General features: G+C 33.3%; 1 protein-coding gene across 1 annotated transcript; it reads left to right on the plus strand.

Annotated features, from left to right (window-relative positions):
- Nucleotides 1-1,975: 1,975 nt before the first annotated feature.
- LOC129254513 (ADP-ribosylation factor-like protein 2-binding protein) lies at nt 1,976-16,789 on the plus strand. Its single transcript, XM_054892977.2, has 7 exons — nt 1,976-2,257; nt 4,482-4,533; nt 5,879-5,940; nt 6,470-6,576; nt 9,519-9,604; nt 12,981-13,077; nt 14,579-16,789. Exons 1-7 carry the CDS (start codon nt 2,233-2,235, stop codon nt 14,735-14,737), a joined length of 588 nt encoding a protein of 195 aa, XP_054748952.2. The 5' UTR covers nt 1,976-2,232; the 3' UTR covers nt 14,738-16,789.
- Nucleotides 16,790-17,081: the final 292 nt, after the last annotated feature.

Consider the following 17,081-nt stretch of genomic DNA (forward strand, 5'->3'; position numbering starts at 1 on the left):
AGGCCCTATATTTATCATGTACAATGCGAATGGAGAAACTAATTTTCACACGAGTAAGAAACATAAAATGCATGTAATTGTGATCTACGAGTAAAATATTGTCTGACAACATGTTTTATAGCAAGACATAACATTTCTTTTGTCATGCATGAGATAAATGTTGTATTATGAAATTCAAAATGGCCCCTATAGGCACTAACAGTATTATCTACAATATGGGGACATATACTTTTGTAAGAACTTGGATTTGCTTGACTATGACATCCATATAATCCTGTTGTATGAGTAAAATGTTATTTGAAAACATAATTTTTTTATGAATTATAGCATTTCTTCTGCCATATAGGTGATAAATACTGTATTTTGACATTCAAAATAACCTCTACAAGCCCTTATTATATTATGTAACATGCGAATAGGGAAAATAATTTTCACAAGAGTGAGAATCATAAAATGCATATAACTGTGATGTACGAGTAAAAATATTGTCTTAAACATAGTTTCTAACTAAATACATCACATATTGGTCGTGGAGGTAATAAATGCTGTACTTTGAAATCCAAAATGGCTGCCATAGGTCCTAAAAGTATTGTGTACATTGTAACATGGGACATAGAATTTTGACAGAATTTGGCTTTGCTTGACTCTAAATATTGCATATAATTGTGAATTGTGATCTAAGGGTGAAATATTGTCTAAAACCATGGTTTCTAACGAGATATATCATAATGTTGTGTAATTAAGGTGATAAATGCTGCATTTTTAAATTGAAAATGGCCACCATAGGCCCTTATCGTATAATATGCAATTTGAATGGAGACAAATAATGTTCACAAAAAGGGTATATGGCAGCCATTTTGAATGTTGAAATACAGTATTTATCACCTAAATTACATAAGATATGATACATTTTGTTATAAATCATGTTTTCAGACAATATTTCACTCATACATCACCATTTGGCCAAGCAAAGCCAAAATCTGTTGAAATGATTTGTTCCCATTCACATTGTGCATAATACCGTAAGGGCCTGTAGCGGCCATTTTGACTTTCCAATAACAGTATTTATCACCTAACTGGCAGAATAAATGATATATCTTAATAGAAATTATGCTTTCAGACAATATTTTACTCATAGATCACTATTACATGCATCTATGCATGGTGCTCACTCCTGTGAATATTGGTTTCCCACTTAATTTGCATTGTACATAATACAGTTAATGTCTATGGCGGCCATTTTGAAAGTCAAAATACAGTATTTAACACAAACTTGAAACCTGAATGATATATTTTGTTAGAAAATACGTTTTTAGACAGTATCCCATTAATTTATCACATATATATGCATTTTAGAGCTCACTCTTGTGATTTCTTTGCTCCTCTTTCTCATTGTGCATAATACTTTTAGGGCCTTTGGCAGCCATTTTGAATATCAAAATATAACATTCATCACATACATGGCATATTAATAATATATTTCGTTAACAATTATGTTTTTAGTCAGTATTCCACTCATTTAATCTTAATAATATGCATTTTAGTGATCACTCTTGTGAATTGTTTGGCCCCCATTGCCATTATACGCAATACTGTTTGGGCCAGTGGCGGCTATTTTAGATATCAAAATACAGCAATGTTCCCATATATGACATAATAAATGATATATCTCGTTAGTAATGATGATTTGCATATATTACTTCGTTCATACATCGCGATTTTTTGCAGTTTAGTGCTCATTTTTGTGAAAATTAGTTTTCCCTATTCATATTGTACATAATAGAGTATACAGGGGCCTATGGCGGCCATTTTGAATATCAGGAAAATAAATATTTTGTCAAAAATCATTTTTTGAGAGAGTATTTCACTCCTGCCACACGATTTCATGAATTTCATAGCCAATGTGCGGACAATTTTATGATTTTCATGGGTAATTTGCATATTTTGGCGGCCATATTGGATTTTGCTAATTTGTGGAAAATGCTCAAGTTTACACGAGTGGCATCATTCAGATTCGTAATCAGCACCCTCGAATTGACAAGAAATCATCAAAAAATATTGTATATATAAAAAAACAAGGTTATGCCTCTTCTATATCCTGGACTAAAGTTGTCAAAATCGGAAAGACTTGCGCCAGACAACAAAAATGACATAAAAAGTGAAGTATAGAGGGCGACATTTTAATGCACATAATTTGCCAAACGACGCTACCGCCTGAACGGAAAATTGATTATGGCCACGAATTTGCTTGGAGATGGTAAGTTTTAATTGAAAATAATTATTTCAGGACTTACTGTTGTGTTTTGGAAGTGAAATGTATTTTGTTACATGTTTATGCATTTGAGAAATACAGTTTGAGATATTAAACTACCAATTTTATATCTCTGACAATTTTGCCACCCAGCTCGGTCCCATTCCTTGGGAATTCTGTATGTTGGGAGCCAAATATGAATAGCGATTAGCGATTTATTTATTTAGACTCTAGATCTAGATTTAAAATCTAGATCTAGGCCTAACGATTTAAAAAGTTACTAGTAATTAAAGTTAGAGTCTAACGTTTTCTAATTTAAGTCTGCAAGACTGCAACAGTGTAACTTGGGTCATATTATGTTAATTTTCATTGGTGTAATAAATATTAAAATTTTAAATAACACTAACAGTCGGCATGGACATTGTCGGGTAAATTGCAAATTGTAATTTGACTGGGAAATGAAAGGGAAAAATTAATAAATGGGTGAGAAGAATTTAAATCATTATGTGCCAGAGTTAGACCAGGACAGATCAGGAAAAGAAAAGAAAAGGGAAAGATAGAAAAGTGGAAAAGGAAGTGAGAAAGGGGAAGAACAGGGAGAAAAGGAAGAAAAATAAGACAAGGGAAATTGAAAAGAAGACAAATGAAACTTGAATCTTCATGGAAGAAAACTTCAACTAGTTAAAGTTCAACATTAATTTACAAGTTAGAGGAAGGGAGGAAAAGAAGAGCATGCCATGAGAGTGAAACTGAAAAGTTGAAGAAAGGAAATAAATGGAGATAGAAATTGTATAGATCTACATGTACGTTATTGTCTAATTGAAACATACATGTAGGTGATTTTTTTTTGCTTGCTTAATTGGAATGAACATTGCCATGCCTTGAATTCTAGGTACCCCAACCTGTAGCAAATATCAAAACCCATGCATTTTCGCTGTACTTTTTTAGTTTCATGTACGTGTAAAATCAAATTGTATTAACGTGACTGTGCCTGCTGCAAAATGCAACAATAACTTCCCAACCAAAGTTGTCAAAAACACAAGTACATTTTTGCATTAAATACAATAGAAATGTGTAAACATTGAATATGATAATTTGAAATGTTTTTTCACAGCACGTGTAATCTCACATCACAAAAGAAAATTTGTTGCACTTTCAGTTTCATTTTCAGCCATTCTTGCAATGGTACAGTCACAATTCTTTGACTACCTGTTGAAACTTGAATCTTCATGGAAGAAAACTTCAACTAGTTAAAGTTCAACTTTAATTTACAAGTTAGAGGAAGGGAGGAAAAGAAGAGCATGCCATGAGAGTGAAACTGAAAAGTTAAAGAAACGAAATAAATGGAGATAGAAATTGTATAGATCTACATGTACGTTATTGTCTAATTGAAACATACGTGTAGGTGATTTTTTTTTGCTTGCTTAATTGGAATGAACATTGCCATGCCTTGAATTCTAGGTACCCCAACCTGTAGCAAATATCAAAACCCATGCATTTTCGCTGTACTATTTTAGTTTCATGTACGTGTAAAATCAAATTGTATTAATGTGACTGTGCCTGCTGCAAAATGCAACAATAACTTCCCAACCAAAGTTGTCAAAAACACAAGTACATTTTTGCATTAAATACAATAGAAATGTGTAAACATTGAATATGATAATTTGAAATGTTTTTTCACAGCACGTGTAATCTCACATCACAAAAGAAAATTTGTTGCACTTTCAGTTTCATTTTCAGCCATTCTTGCAATGGTACAGTCACAATTCTTTGACTACCTGTTTACCTGTTTCACCAGAGAACAATAGATTCAGTGGATCAAATCTACTGTTCTCTGGTGAAACGGGTAAACAGTTAGTCAAAGAATTGTGACTGGCAGTGTATTGCTATCATTTTGGGCAAGTTTCAATCGGGTTATGTTCCCTTGCATGAGAAATTAACTAGCACTTCAAAACTTCAATTCAGTGCTTCTGAATATAAAGAATCATATTGATGTGATGTGAATTCAAGTTAATGTCTTGATTAACATGCTATTTCTTGAGACTTATATAATGTGTTTATACATTTTAGATTTATCAACAAGCAATATATTACCTTGATTTACCTTGATGTTGGGCATGAAGTATAGAAGACTTATTTGCCTCTCTACATCTTCTTTGAACTTGTCCTCAGTTGAACACAACAATTTTACAATGTTACAAAAATATTTTGTGTATTGTTTTAATGCCAGGAGACCATGAAGATTTCATGGACTTCCAAGAAGAGGAATTAGCAGGATCAAGGTAAGATGATATATACAATAGAGAGTAGTCATTGAGTTGCAGAGACACATATCATGCACTGTTACTTCTGTATTCATTATTCTAAGTTATTCCCAATAATGGAAAGAATGTATTTTTTCCAGTGCTAAATTTTAAGCAACATGAAAAATTTCTGTACATACATGTAGGTGTAATTCATCTTTTCTGCAAGTCCCTCTTTTCTTACAAGACCTGCAAGGTAATTTTTCTAAAAGATCAGTACCTGTTTGGTTTTTCATATGTTTGCTACATCTAAATGTATAAAATGTGTTTGATGACAAGAATCTTTTTCTTAACCATCTTGAGAAGGATTTTTCTGTTGCTACTGTTTTCCAAAGGAGGTCATGAGTTGCTCTTAGGAATTTCATTAAAATCTGATATAAAACCAACAACAACCAACCTAGTTACAATAAAAAAAAAAAAAAAAATCTAATGAAACTGTGAATGTGCATATTTTGTGAGCAAATGTCATGAATTAATTGTGTTAGTTTCAGTTATACATAAAGATGTATTGGAAATGAATCCCTGCCTAAATCATGAATAGTTTAGTGTCCCATATTCTCAAAAGAGGTTTGTACCATAGTACAAAGCCATAGACTATGCAGATTTTCATACATAATTATGCTGATCTACATGTAATTGCGTACGCTGTCCAATTGTAAATCCATGCTTTTGGAAAAGGGTGCTTAATTGAAGCTTGATAGAAATTTGCATAGTCTACATGTATCATGGTTAAATACCATAGTGCAATTGAAAGTGAAACCTCTTGAGAATGAGGGCCATTTAGTGCACGCAACTTCAAGGGATGCTCATGGCGCTACCACCATCAGGGGAGCACATCATGAAAGAAATCATTTCATCCAACAGTTACCATAGTAACAGTGCTCCTAAACCAATCAAATGCAAGGAAAGCTGACAGATCTGGCAACTTGTCAGACGAAAACGTTCTCTTTGTAAAGTGATAAAATTAAAGCAGATGTTTTATTCAAAAGCAAATTACTGTTAGAAATCTTAAAACAATCATACAATAAAACAGTGATGTTATACAATTCATGAGTACTGGTAGTCAAACAATGTTTTACTTTCTTCAAGCTGGAAATAACAAATACAACCTGTATAAGAGATGAAAAAGGAATTGTTTTGTGCTAATTACATGTAGCTCAGCTCATGCATGTAAATATCCATTCAAACCAAACTTAGTATTCAATAACTTTTTATCATGAATCTATTGCTTGTTTTATTTTACTCTGTTTATTCAAATTACCTAGTTTTTAGGGCAAACAACTTACCTTTTAACTTTAAACTTATATTTTCAATTTAACTGTAGTTCAAATCTAGCAGACCGCAAGTTTGATGCAATCATTGGTCATGTTGAAGATATTATTATGGGTAAGTTTTATTGTTGTCCTTATTATTTTGTTTGTCTAAGAATTTAATTGTGTTTACTCAGATAACTAATCTGAATATGTTTTGGAAGCGTGAAAAATGTATATTCCTATATTTACCAATGAATTAAAATTGAAATATATAAACTCTTTTTTATATCATTTAACCCTTTATTATTTCTGAAATTTAAATCTTATCCAAAATGTGTTTTTTGTATTGCTTTCACTTTTTACATTTTACGTTATTTACATGTTTAGTCAATGATACATGTATGTTGAGCTCAAAATGATTAAATCAAGAGTGATATTTATATCATAGTTATTACATGCAGTTGTTATTATTTCTATCATTACTATTGTTGTTATTAATTGTAATTATTGTTATTGACATTCTTCTTCTGTTTCTTTTGTTATTGCTTTTGTTATTATCTTGACCACTATCATCAGAATAAGTAGTACTTAGTAGTTGTAGTTTAAGTACATGTAGTAGATTTTGTTTAATATTGTTTCTTTGTTAAAATCATGTCTTTCAGAGGATGGCTTCCACAGTCTAAAAGATGACTTCATGGAGAAGCATTATGGTGTCTTTGAAGATACAGAGGAGAACAAATTTGAATATACAGACTTATTTAATCAATATGTAAGTCATTCACTTTCCTAGTTTCCTTTGTTCTATTCAAAAGGGAATGTTATATTTGTTAAACAGTATTAAATTATATAGTATTATATTCTCCTTTTATATCGAGACAATGATATGCTTACTATGTTAAAGTTTATAAGAAGAAAAAGATAATTAAAATCAAACCATAAATTCTAAATGATTAAAGGGATGCTCTGGGCTGAAGATATTTATATCTCAATAAATAGAGTAAAATTCACTGAGCAAAATGCAGAATATTTGATCAAAATCGGATAAAAAATTACAAAGTTATTGAATTTTAAAGGTTTGTATTATTCTGGTAAATTAGTTCTAGGCATGTCTCCATGAATATTCATTCGGTGGGCAGATAATGGTATCCCCACTTGTTCTTTTTTATTTCATTAAAAGAAATTAGGTTTATTGAAAACATTTCTACCAAGTACTAAAACAATTGGATTGACAACTGATTAAGTGCATTAGTTATTTCTTGCTGCAACTTATTTCATCATAATGGAGAAAAATCATTTACACATTTATGAAAAAAATGAAGCAATTATGATTTCATTTAATAACAAGATAAAGGAAAGTGGGGATGTGACATCAGCCCACCTATATTCATAATAATAATAATAATAATAATAATATGCATTTATATAGCGCAAAAACTATTTCTATATATTCTATTGCGCTGCAAGAGCTTCCTAGGTCCTGTACATACTATTGGAATAGATAGGTTTTTAATTTTAACTTGAAATTATGTAAATTTGTTGAATTCCTAATGTTGAGGGGAAGTTTGTTCCATAGTCGTGGGGCTGACATCAGAAATGACCTATCTCCTAGTGTTGCTTTAGTCTTGTGTAGGGGTACTTGCAGTGTGAGTGTATCTTGTGAGCTATGTAGGTGATGGTCATGAGATCGGGATTTCAATTTCAAGAGATCTGAGATATAACTTGGGGCCTGAACATTAAGACCTTTAAAGACTATCATGAGGATCTTAAATGTGATTCTTTGCCAGACAGGTAACCAGTGTAATTCTCTCAATAATGGGGTGACTGGAGAGAATTTGGGAAGACGACATATTAAACGTGCACATGTGTTTTGCACTCTCTGCAGTTGACTTATTTGAGAATCGGGTAATCTATAGAGAACACTATTACAATAATCCAATTTACTTGTGATACAAGCATGAACAATAGTTTTCAAGCTGTCTTGATAAAAACAATTACGGATACGTCTCATGTTATAGATCATAAAATAAGTGGATTTACAAACAATGTTGATTTGTGATTCCATGCTTAAGTGGGTATCAAAGACTACACCAAGGTTTCTGGCTTTATCTGATGGAGTTATAACAGAATCGCCAACAGTTAAGCTATAGCCCCAAAATTTTGAAACCTGACGTGGGGTACCAATGACCAACAGTTCAGTTTTGCTATCATTCTGATTCAACATTAACTTAAAGGGTGAATATTCATTAAGACATGCCTAGAACTGTTTCACCGGAATAATGCAAATCTTCAAAATAACTTTGTCATTTGTTATCCGATTTTGATCAAATTTAAAGCATTTTGCTCTGTGAATTTACTCTTTTTATTTAGATATTAATATCTTCAGCCCGGAGTATCCCTTTAAGTAAAAAACACAAATTTGTCTCATCCAGATGCAGCGGTCTACTAATCAAATTTCCAGTTTGATTCTAAGATCCATTTTTCAAACAAAGTTTTATTTTGTATTCAATGTCCCTTTTTTCTGTTTTTTTTTCTCCTTTCACAACATTTTTTTAATGAAGGTTGGATTGGTTTTTCAAAGTGAATCGGGTGAATGGTGAATCTCCATTGTTATTTTTCATGGGAACCAACAGGGACATGTTCCTAATCATTATAAGAAATAGGATATTTCTAGGGTTTATATTTTGGTTTAAATAAGAAACAAATATATTAACACCTCCCTTAAAACACCTACCTTATATGTGCATTGCATTTAGCCCTGATTTGGCAGTCTACCAAATCATTTTAAGGGAAAGCTTTGAGTGTATTGTTATACCTGGAGGTTTGTTGTCTCTCTTCTCTCTGTTGATGTAACTCAACTATCATATGTAGATAGTTTAGTCAATTTTATAGTGGGAGTGGACGGGAAAGAATTCATAACAGAATATTACCCAAGGGTTTGAATATTGTCTAGGTAATACATGATGGAAGTCACATGAAAACATGACAAATGGAACGTCGCCGAGATAGAAGGAAAGAACGGCTTACCTAACCATCCTCATGTTCTAGTTTATGTCTTTCTTAATCCTGCGTGCAATGAAGGCATCAGTGATTGTACTTGCAGAGTTTCATTTTCAGAGTTCATGGAGAGGGTACCTCGTGAGGTCATATGGTGTGATGATGGAAAGATGGAAGTGGCATACGTGAATCTATTGACTTGTGGTTTTTCATGATCTCTTGAGATTTCATGCTGTTACTTTTATACCTCTCTGTTTATCCTCCCTTTCCTCTGCTAGTATTTCCTGTCTTCCCATCCCTTACTCTCTTTCCCTCATTTTGATTTATTTTGTTTGAGTCCCGTTATTGTTTTATCCGGTGTATGTAATTAAATCGAAATTCCACCTCTTGAAAAGACTCGTTGTTGATATGATAATTTAATTTGGACTGAAGCCGAAACAAAGACGATTAATATAAAACTAAAGGATGTGCTAAATAACAAAAGCTTTTAGATGAAATTAATAAACATGAAAATAATAGTGTTTATTTCAAAAGTGCACACCCATACATGGATTCTTGTAGCACTTGGCTTGCAATAGTTCCCTTTAAACAAGTAAAGTAGAATAACATCTGTCAGAAATCAAAACAATTATGAAATATTTGATCAACTTTAATAAACACTAGCACCATCGATTAATGTTTATTTCTTCCTGGTTTTTTTTTCCATCTCATTTACAGACAAAACTGATAGAGAAGTACATTGAAGAACAGTTGACAGCTAGGATACCTGCCTTCTGTATGGAAGAGTTTCTAAAGCAATTAACGTAAGTGCAGTGCCTTTATGATTCATAAGACATACACCCTTGAGAATCAGGTGCCTGTCTTGTGAGCTCTCAACAGTGATCGCTTCTAATACAGGGCTCATACTGTCAAGGAATTTCTGGAAAATAAGGAAATTTTAAAGCCTCTATCAGTAAGCAGATAGTCATTAAATGTAATTTGCCAATTTATGGAAAGTCATAATTATATTTTCCAAGTTATAATTACATACAACAAGGGTCATGCTTCGGCCTGCCCTGCATTCCCGGAACTAAGATTAGCATCGTAAATTTGGACATCTGTGTTACATTTTATGTCATATATACTTCACATGTGATCGATGAGTCACAGAATTTACATATTCTCTGAAAGGTCATGGAAAGTTTTGAAGAAATAAAATAGTATGATCACAACTCAAAATAAGCCAGAGCTCTGTTCTTAAGAGATAGGAGTTTGTTAGTCAATCATAACGTGTTTAGAGAACGGCCAAGAGGGTTTAACCTTCAGGTATCATTGATGACAGTAAGACATCTCTAAGAAATTGGTTTTAGCATATCCTTGATTTTTTTTTATCGTTTGTATTTTTTCCAATAAGTGATTGTTGTACTAAGAGTGAAATGTCAATACTCTTCATGTTATTGTTATTATTTTATTTGTAGATCAAAATCCATTCCTGAAAAAGTTGCAATCAATGATGTGCAATGTTTGAAGAAGATTGGGGGGGGGGGGGGGATGAAAGTTTGAATGAAATGTAAAATGTACTTTTAAAATCTGTAAATCTCTACATGCTTGGAAATCTAATTTCAGGACTTGGCAAAGCCAGTATTACTTATCTCAGGACAATCCCTTTTGACTAAATTTAAGAATGACTAATACCATCATTGTGGCCAATTCAATGATTGAGTATTCTCTGGTTCTTACAGATGTACAGTATATCATAACATGACAGTCTAAATGAATCATGTTAAGAGCATAAAGGCCTGTCACATATAGCCCGACGCACGGCCCGTGCATTGAAATTCAGTCACAAGTGGGAAAAAATGATCGGTGCATCGTTGTGCACCCAACTCCTGTCAAGATCTAGGAAAGGCGTTAGCGAGCTTGCAACGAATGCAGCACTCATTGTTGACGTATATTGGACGCACACAGACCGCATTTATTAAAATTCCTAATGAATGCACCGCGTTTCAGGCGTGTTGAACAAAGGCCAGCGCATGCACTGCATGTTCAACGTATGGTCCGCGAACAATAGCATGCAGTCACGTGACTGTGGCCACCCCATTAAGAAAATGATGAAATTTTGTGAAAATCATTCCATATCAACTTCCAATCATAATGTAACTCTCTGGTATGTATGGATTCACTGACCCCTATAACATAGATAACTACTCTAAAAGTGTGTGAAAATGACTATGGAAAGAAATGTGACTTTCTGGGGAAATGACTGCCATCCTGACTTTTGGCTGACTTTTTTTTTCATGGACACAAGAATATCAATTCATATGAGATAGGGTAAATGGAATTATTAAACCTTTTCCGTAAAGGTCAAGTCCACCCCAGAAAATATTTGATTTAAATAAATAGAGAAAATAAAACATGAATAACACTGAAAACTTCATGAAAATCGGATGTAAAATAAGAAAATTATGACATTTCAAAGTTTCGCTTATTTTTCACAAAACAGTTCTATGCCCAACAACTCAGTGATATGCAAATAAGAGAGAGTAGATGATGTCACTCACTCACTATTTCTTTTGTTTTTTATTGTTTTAATTATACATTATTTCAATTTTTACAAATTTGACAATTAGGGTTGCCTGAACAACAAAATGTTAAAATAATGGAATTCCACGTGTTCAGGGAGGAATGAAACTTCGTTTCACATGACTATGACGAGAAAATAAAAATATTTCATATTTTATATAAGATACAAAAGAAATAGTGAGTGGGTGAGGTCATCGGTCCCCTCATTCGCATACCGAACAGGATGTGCATATCACTGTTTTGTGAAATTAAGCGAAACTTTAAAATATCATTACTTTCTTCTTTTACATCCGATTTTGATGAAATTTTCAGTGTTATGCTTGTTTGAATTTTCTCTTTCCATATTATGTGCACTAGTTGTCGCCACCGAACTTGCTACGAATACTAAACATATGCCCCTCGTATGTCTGGCGTTGGTTTAGCGCCCTATGCGCATGTCTGGCGTTCTTTTAGCATGTAGAATCATGCGTCAAGCTCTATGCATAATTTTGAGCATGCTCAAAAAATCTTTACGCACAAGCGGATGGCGTCGAACAGATAACATCGGTCTAACACGCTTGACGAACGCTTAATGACAACGTCAGCAAATGACAGGGAACGAGCTATAACTGCAAAATTTCATTACGCTAGTCGTGCACCCCCCATGCAACACACATTTGTGACAGCCTTAAGGGCATATATGTAATGGGAAAGCAGCTGGAGAGTGTCCATATTTAAGCAGTTAAATCTGCCCAAGTCTGCTTTCTTCAAGTTAGATAATTGCCTTTGTCAATCCAATTTTCAGACCTGGGCCCTGTCTTACAAAGAGTTACGATTGATCTGATCAATCGCAACTATGGAAAGCCAGCAACGTAAACATCTGAAATGCACATTTGTCCAAAATATTTTCCTGAAATGATGTATATTCATACATTCACAGTTTTCTGGACCATTCAGTTTGCTTCTCTCTGTTTTCAAAGGACATTATAATAGCAAATATCCTAAAGAAAAAATTATGACATTGATGGATTTCCATATACTTGAGATTGATCGGATCAATCGTAACTCTTTGTAAGACGGGGCCCTGATCATACGATGCATGTTTTACGTTCCTCTCCTATACTCCTAATAAGTTGGATATCACCTTAGGTCAAACAGGTCACCTGTTGCCCGAGACATTCGGACAATTTAGTGATAACTTTTTTAAAAGTTTACCTATATGCAATATCTTTCCAAGTTTTTTTTCTATTCTTTAAGTTTTACATATATATAGAAGATATTACTGGCCAGAAATTTATTTCTGTAATTTTTTTTTCCTGCCAGTACTAAAGGTTTGATTTTAAGGAAAAAAACAGCATATATAATTGATCACAATATCAATTTTACTTATATCATATAGATATTAATGTAAACTCATATTAAGTTATTTTTTATGATTGATTTTTAGAAAAAATTTAAAAAGAATTATTTTTATCTTAATCTTATTTATCAGTATGTTCTTTCAGTAAAGCGAATTTGTTCTATTTCTATTAATCTGGATGGGAATGATTGATAATGATGAAATCAAGTAACTTAATCATTTTGTCCACATCGTATTATGTTGCATATCTTCTTTTTCATCTTTTTTCTTTGATATAGGAAAAGGAAAGACAACTTGGAAGGGGAAATCTTTGAGATCCTCTACACATTCAGTGACTTCTTAGCATTCAAAGAACTTATGCTGGATTACAAAGCAGTAAGTTGAACCTAGCAGTAACTTTAGCAGTTTCTTAAAGAATTGAGTCCCATATGAATAGCTTTCTTTACTTCTGTGTGAGTTAGAGAATTTGAGACAAAAATGAAATTTTCAAATTATAACTCACAGAGCACCTCTTCATTTAGAAATAATATCAACAAACAAAACCTAATGAGAGAAATGTACAGTTGAGGCCAGAAGTTTACATGTACATACACCTAGGAAATTCAAAGAAAAGTTGACACTTGCCAATCATCATAAAATTTACTGTATCTTATAAAATATTTGTGCTATCCTGACAAATTTGATATCAAACAAATGAGTATGTCATACCCTTCATCACATTGCTTTGTCACCAGGAGCTGAAAAATATTTAGGTGTCATTTTTTCCTCAAAAATCTTCATATTATAGACTAATTGAAAATAAAAACTTGACAAAAACATTTCATATTTGTGCTATTTATTTCTCAACACAAACATTTCAGATTACACTTTTTTGTTCAGTGGTGACATATCATGATAGAAAATGTAATATAAATCATAGATTTGACATTTATATGTTTCTATGAAATGATATTTGAAAATATAATAAACAATAGAATACATTGGACACAAATATTACTCTTTTTCTTAAAAGAAAATTCCACCTGAAATATACTAGTACTTGAATCCCAAAGGCATTCTGATCATGTGAAAGAGCTTAATACGCTCTTTCATTTGATACCAAATTTGTCATGGTCGTATTTATATTTCTGAAGATATAGTAAATGTTACGATGTTTGGCAAGCAGATGAATTTCATTGAATTCCATGGGTGTATGTAAACTTTTGGCCTCAACTATATATGTATGTTATTACATTTTCGTTTATCATATCACAAATGAGACTCAGTAAAAATCAATTTTTGTTGGGGAATGAGATTGAAAGTCTCTTAGAGCAAATGCAGTTGAGTCTGCATTATTCAACCTCCCAGAAGTAAAAAAAATAGCACAAGAAAAATTACATGTTCATACGAGAATAAGCAATGATTCATTATTTCTAAGTCCATCCTGGCATTCACACTGTCCCCCACTTTATACTGCAAGATGGAAGGAGAGATTTACAGCAGAGTGTCCTCATGTCCCCTGATCTCCGGGGGACGAGTCGTGGCTGACTGCCGTGTGTGGTGAAGCATGTCATTGTATCTGCGTTTTGCACTTGCACACTAATGACAAAAACAGCTGCGACCCATCAGATTACGAGCGTAGGTCGCCTATACTTTCAAAAACCCTGGGGAAAAAAACAAGATATTGGGAACTTTTCTATCAAGTGTTCAGACTGTGAGCTTTCCTAGGGATGTCCCCGTAAGCGGTTGATGGATGGAACACAGTGTTTAATTTGCCCACATCGAAGATACCTATATTGTCCCAAAAGATTTGAAGTTAGGCAGACTCACCTGTACTTTGATAGAATGAAAGATACAACATATTTGATCTTTCTTTCTTCTTTTCTTCTGCATACAGGATAAGGAAGGTACATGTATTGACATGGGTGATGGCCTCATAGTAACTCCATTCACAATCAACAACACCAAAACACCATCATCATCATTACCGTCATCGGGGTCGGCAACGACGTCAACATCGCAAGGAGGGTCTTCGGAATCGAAAGGCTCATCATAACATGTTCAGGTTTTTAGTCCAGTTGAAGTTAAGCAGTACCACTGTTACTTTATAGTTCTATCATAGGTATTCAGTACTTCTGTAAGTTGGAAATTTTTGTGATGGAGGGTGTTGTAGTGTGAGGAGCATTGAGTAGAAATGTATTTATTTGTTTGTTTGTACTTATGCTGAAGAATAGGGCTCCCTCTTCCAGAGCGTGGTTGATTCAATCATTCTCAAATAATGAAAAAGCAAGCAGTGCTTTTTTTAATGAAACAATAAACCTTTCTACCAATACATCAGAATCACATAGATAAAAGTGATATATGTCCATGTTGTTCACGGTCCTAACGTGGGGGTATATATATCATGCTATTTAGTGAAGGGATGGGGGACAAGGTGTTATTTCAGTTTTTAAATGGCCAAAATCAAATTTTTTGCATGATTACATTTATGATATGATTGATATCTATGACACTATTATGAATAGTATATGGAGTGTTAAAGTAGGAAGTGCTCTGAAAAACATCTGTTTGTAGGTTCTAGCATTTTTCAGAAAGAGATTAATGCAAGTAATCTGTTTGCCTCAGAACAAACTAAAGTCATATACCGGTAATGCATGCAGCAAGAATGTACTAAGTAATTCATTATCCCATGATATTTACATCTACATGTAGGTATTAAGGCTGTTCAATTCACCTTCATTGCTTCATTGGTATTCACAGGAAAGGCAACTCAATATTGGTGTAGAGTAGATGCACTGGTTTAGAACAATTTATTGTCCATATGTCACCTTGTATACATAATTTATATGGCTTTCAAGGGAAAGGTTAAGGGGTAGTGTTACTCCAAAGAGAGTTCAGATTAGATGCAAAGTTTTAACTGTGGAACGGCCAGTCCGTGAAAGTGTAGTTTTCACTGTATTTGGACTATACATGTACCATACAGATATTTGTATGTTATATATGATAAAGATTACTTCATATTTTCTTCCTTGTGATTTGTGGCAGAGTAAGGTACTGATGGGCATGTTTTATTTGTAACCTGATGGGTGTTGCATAAAGCTGATCGCAAGTTATGAGCGACTAGGAACAACTGGTGACCCTCTCTTCAGAACTAAATTAACACCAATAGAAATTGGTGCGGATGATTTACCATAAGAAAGGCTCACCAGTCGTACATGAAGTCACTCATAACACAGGGTTCCCACAGTCATGGAAAATCCTGGAAAAATTTGTGGTCATGGGAAGTCAGGGAAATTGGAAAATGGAATTGCATTTACCTCTTGGCTATGGCAGCTTTCCAGTTTGTCGTGTCTCGCAACTCTCATACTCTGTGATCATACTCTGCTAGTATAATTGGTGTTCATGATTTCCATTTTCCCCAGTTTTGTGACATCCCAAATTCTACATAACTCCCGGAACGTCACAGGAAGTCATGGAAAGCAGCATTTTAGTCATGGAATTCTGTTTTCAAATTTCTTCGGGAACCCTTATAACAGCTTTATGAAATACTCATCTGATCGTTTAGCTAAAGTAAAAAATATATATTATATGCACATTCATTCACTATTTTTGTTGTTGAAAATACATGTATATATGATATGTGATAGTGCCACAAATACTGGATACAAGTTCATGATTTAATGATCATTGTACCCTTAAAAACATCCATACCTATTACAGTGTTTGGTTTTTTTCTTCATGACCTTCATTTGTAGCACAATATACTAGCCTAAATTGAGTAAATTTATTAATGTTGCATTGACTATAAACAATTTAGTGATGATAATTGGGCACATTTTCATGTACCAGCCTCCTACCTTTTACCTTCTGTTCTGATTGGACAATATTCTACAATCTTACACCTTGAAAAAAGTAATCAGTACTCCGTCCTTGATTAACTTGACCTTGATGATTATTTTTCTATCTGTGGGTCATTCTTTGAAAAAAGATCTTTTGGTATGTTTCTTTATTACTCTGAAGGGAAGTAAAGTACAACCATACTCAATGATATTTATTTAATTTGTTTGTTATTATGACTATTTTGTTTTTCATTAGCACCCTTGGACTTTTTTGAAAATATTATTTCATAGAATTATGATTTTGGAAGGTATTTTGACTTCAAATTTAAAACATTTTAAATGAAGAAAGAGGTGAATTTGAGAGCAAAAATGTCAAAAGTAACACTTGAGCATGAAATAGATATTAGTATACAAAATGTGGGTTTGAAACTTATTGTTATTAAAGAAATGCATTGACAAGTTCCCTTCTGACTCCTGGCTGTAATTGTATAGCTCCTTAAGGTCACCTCACACATTACGACTGGTCCATGATCCAAATTTGGAACAAATCGCATTTTGCTC

This window comes from Lytechinus pictus, chromosome 2, assembly GCF_037042905.1.
Source record: "Lytechinus pictus isolate F3 Inbred chromosome 2, Lp3.0, whole genome shotgun sequence".
Taxonomy (NCBI): Eukaryota; Metazoa; Echinodermata; class Echinoidea; order Temnopleuroida; family Toxopneustidae; genus Lytechinus; species Lytechinus pictus.

What these genes read in the sequence shown, in the direction of transcription:
- LOC129254513 (XM_054892977.2), top strand. Translation starts at nt 2,233, where the DNA reads ATGGCCACGAATTTGCTTGGAGATG. An exon ending in CACGAATTTGCTTGGAGATG is followed by an intron (nt 2,258 to 4,481) that starts GTAAGTTTTAAT and finishes TTTTAATGCCAG; the next exon opens with GAGACCATGAAGATTTCATG. An exon ending in GAGTTTCTAAAGCAATTAAC is followed by an intron (nt 9,605 to 12,980) that starts GTAAGTGCAGTG and finishes TCTTTGATATAG; the next exon opens with GAAAAGGAAAGACAACTTGG.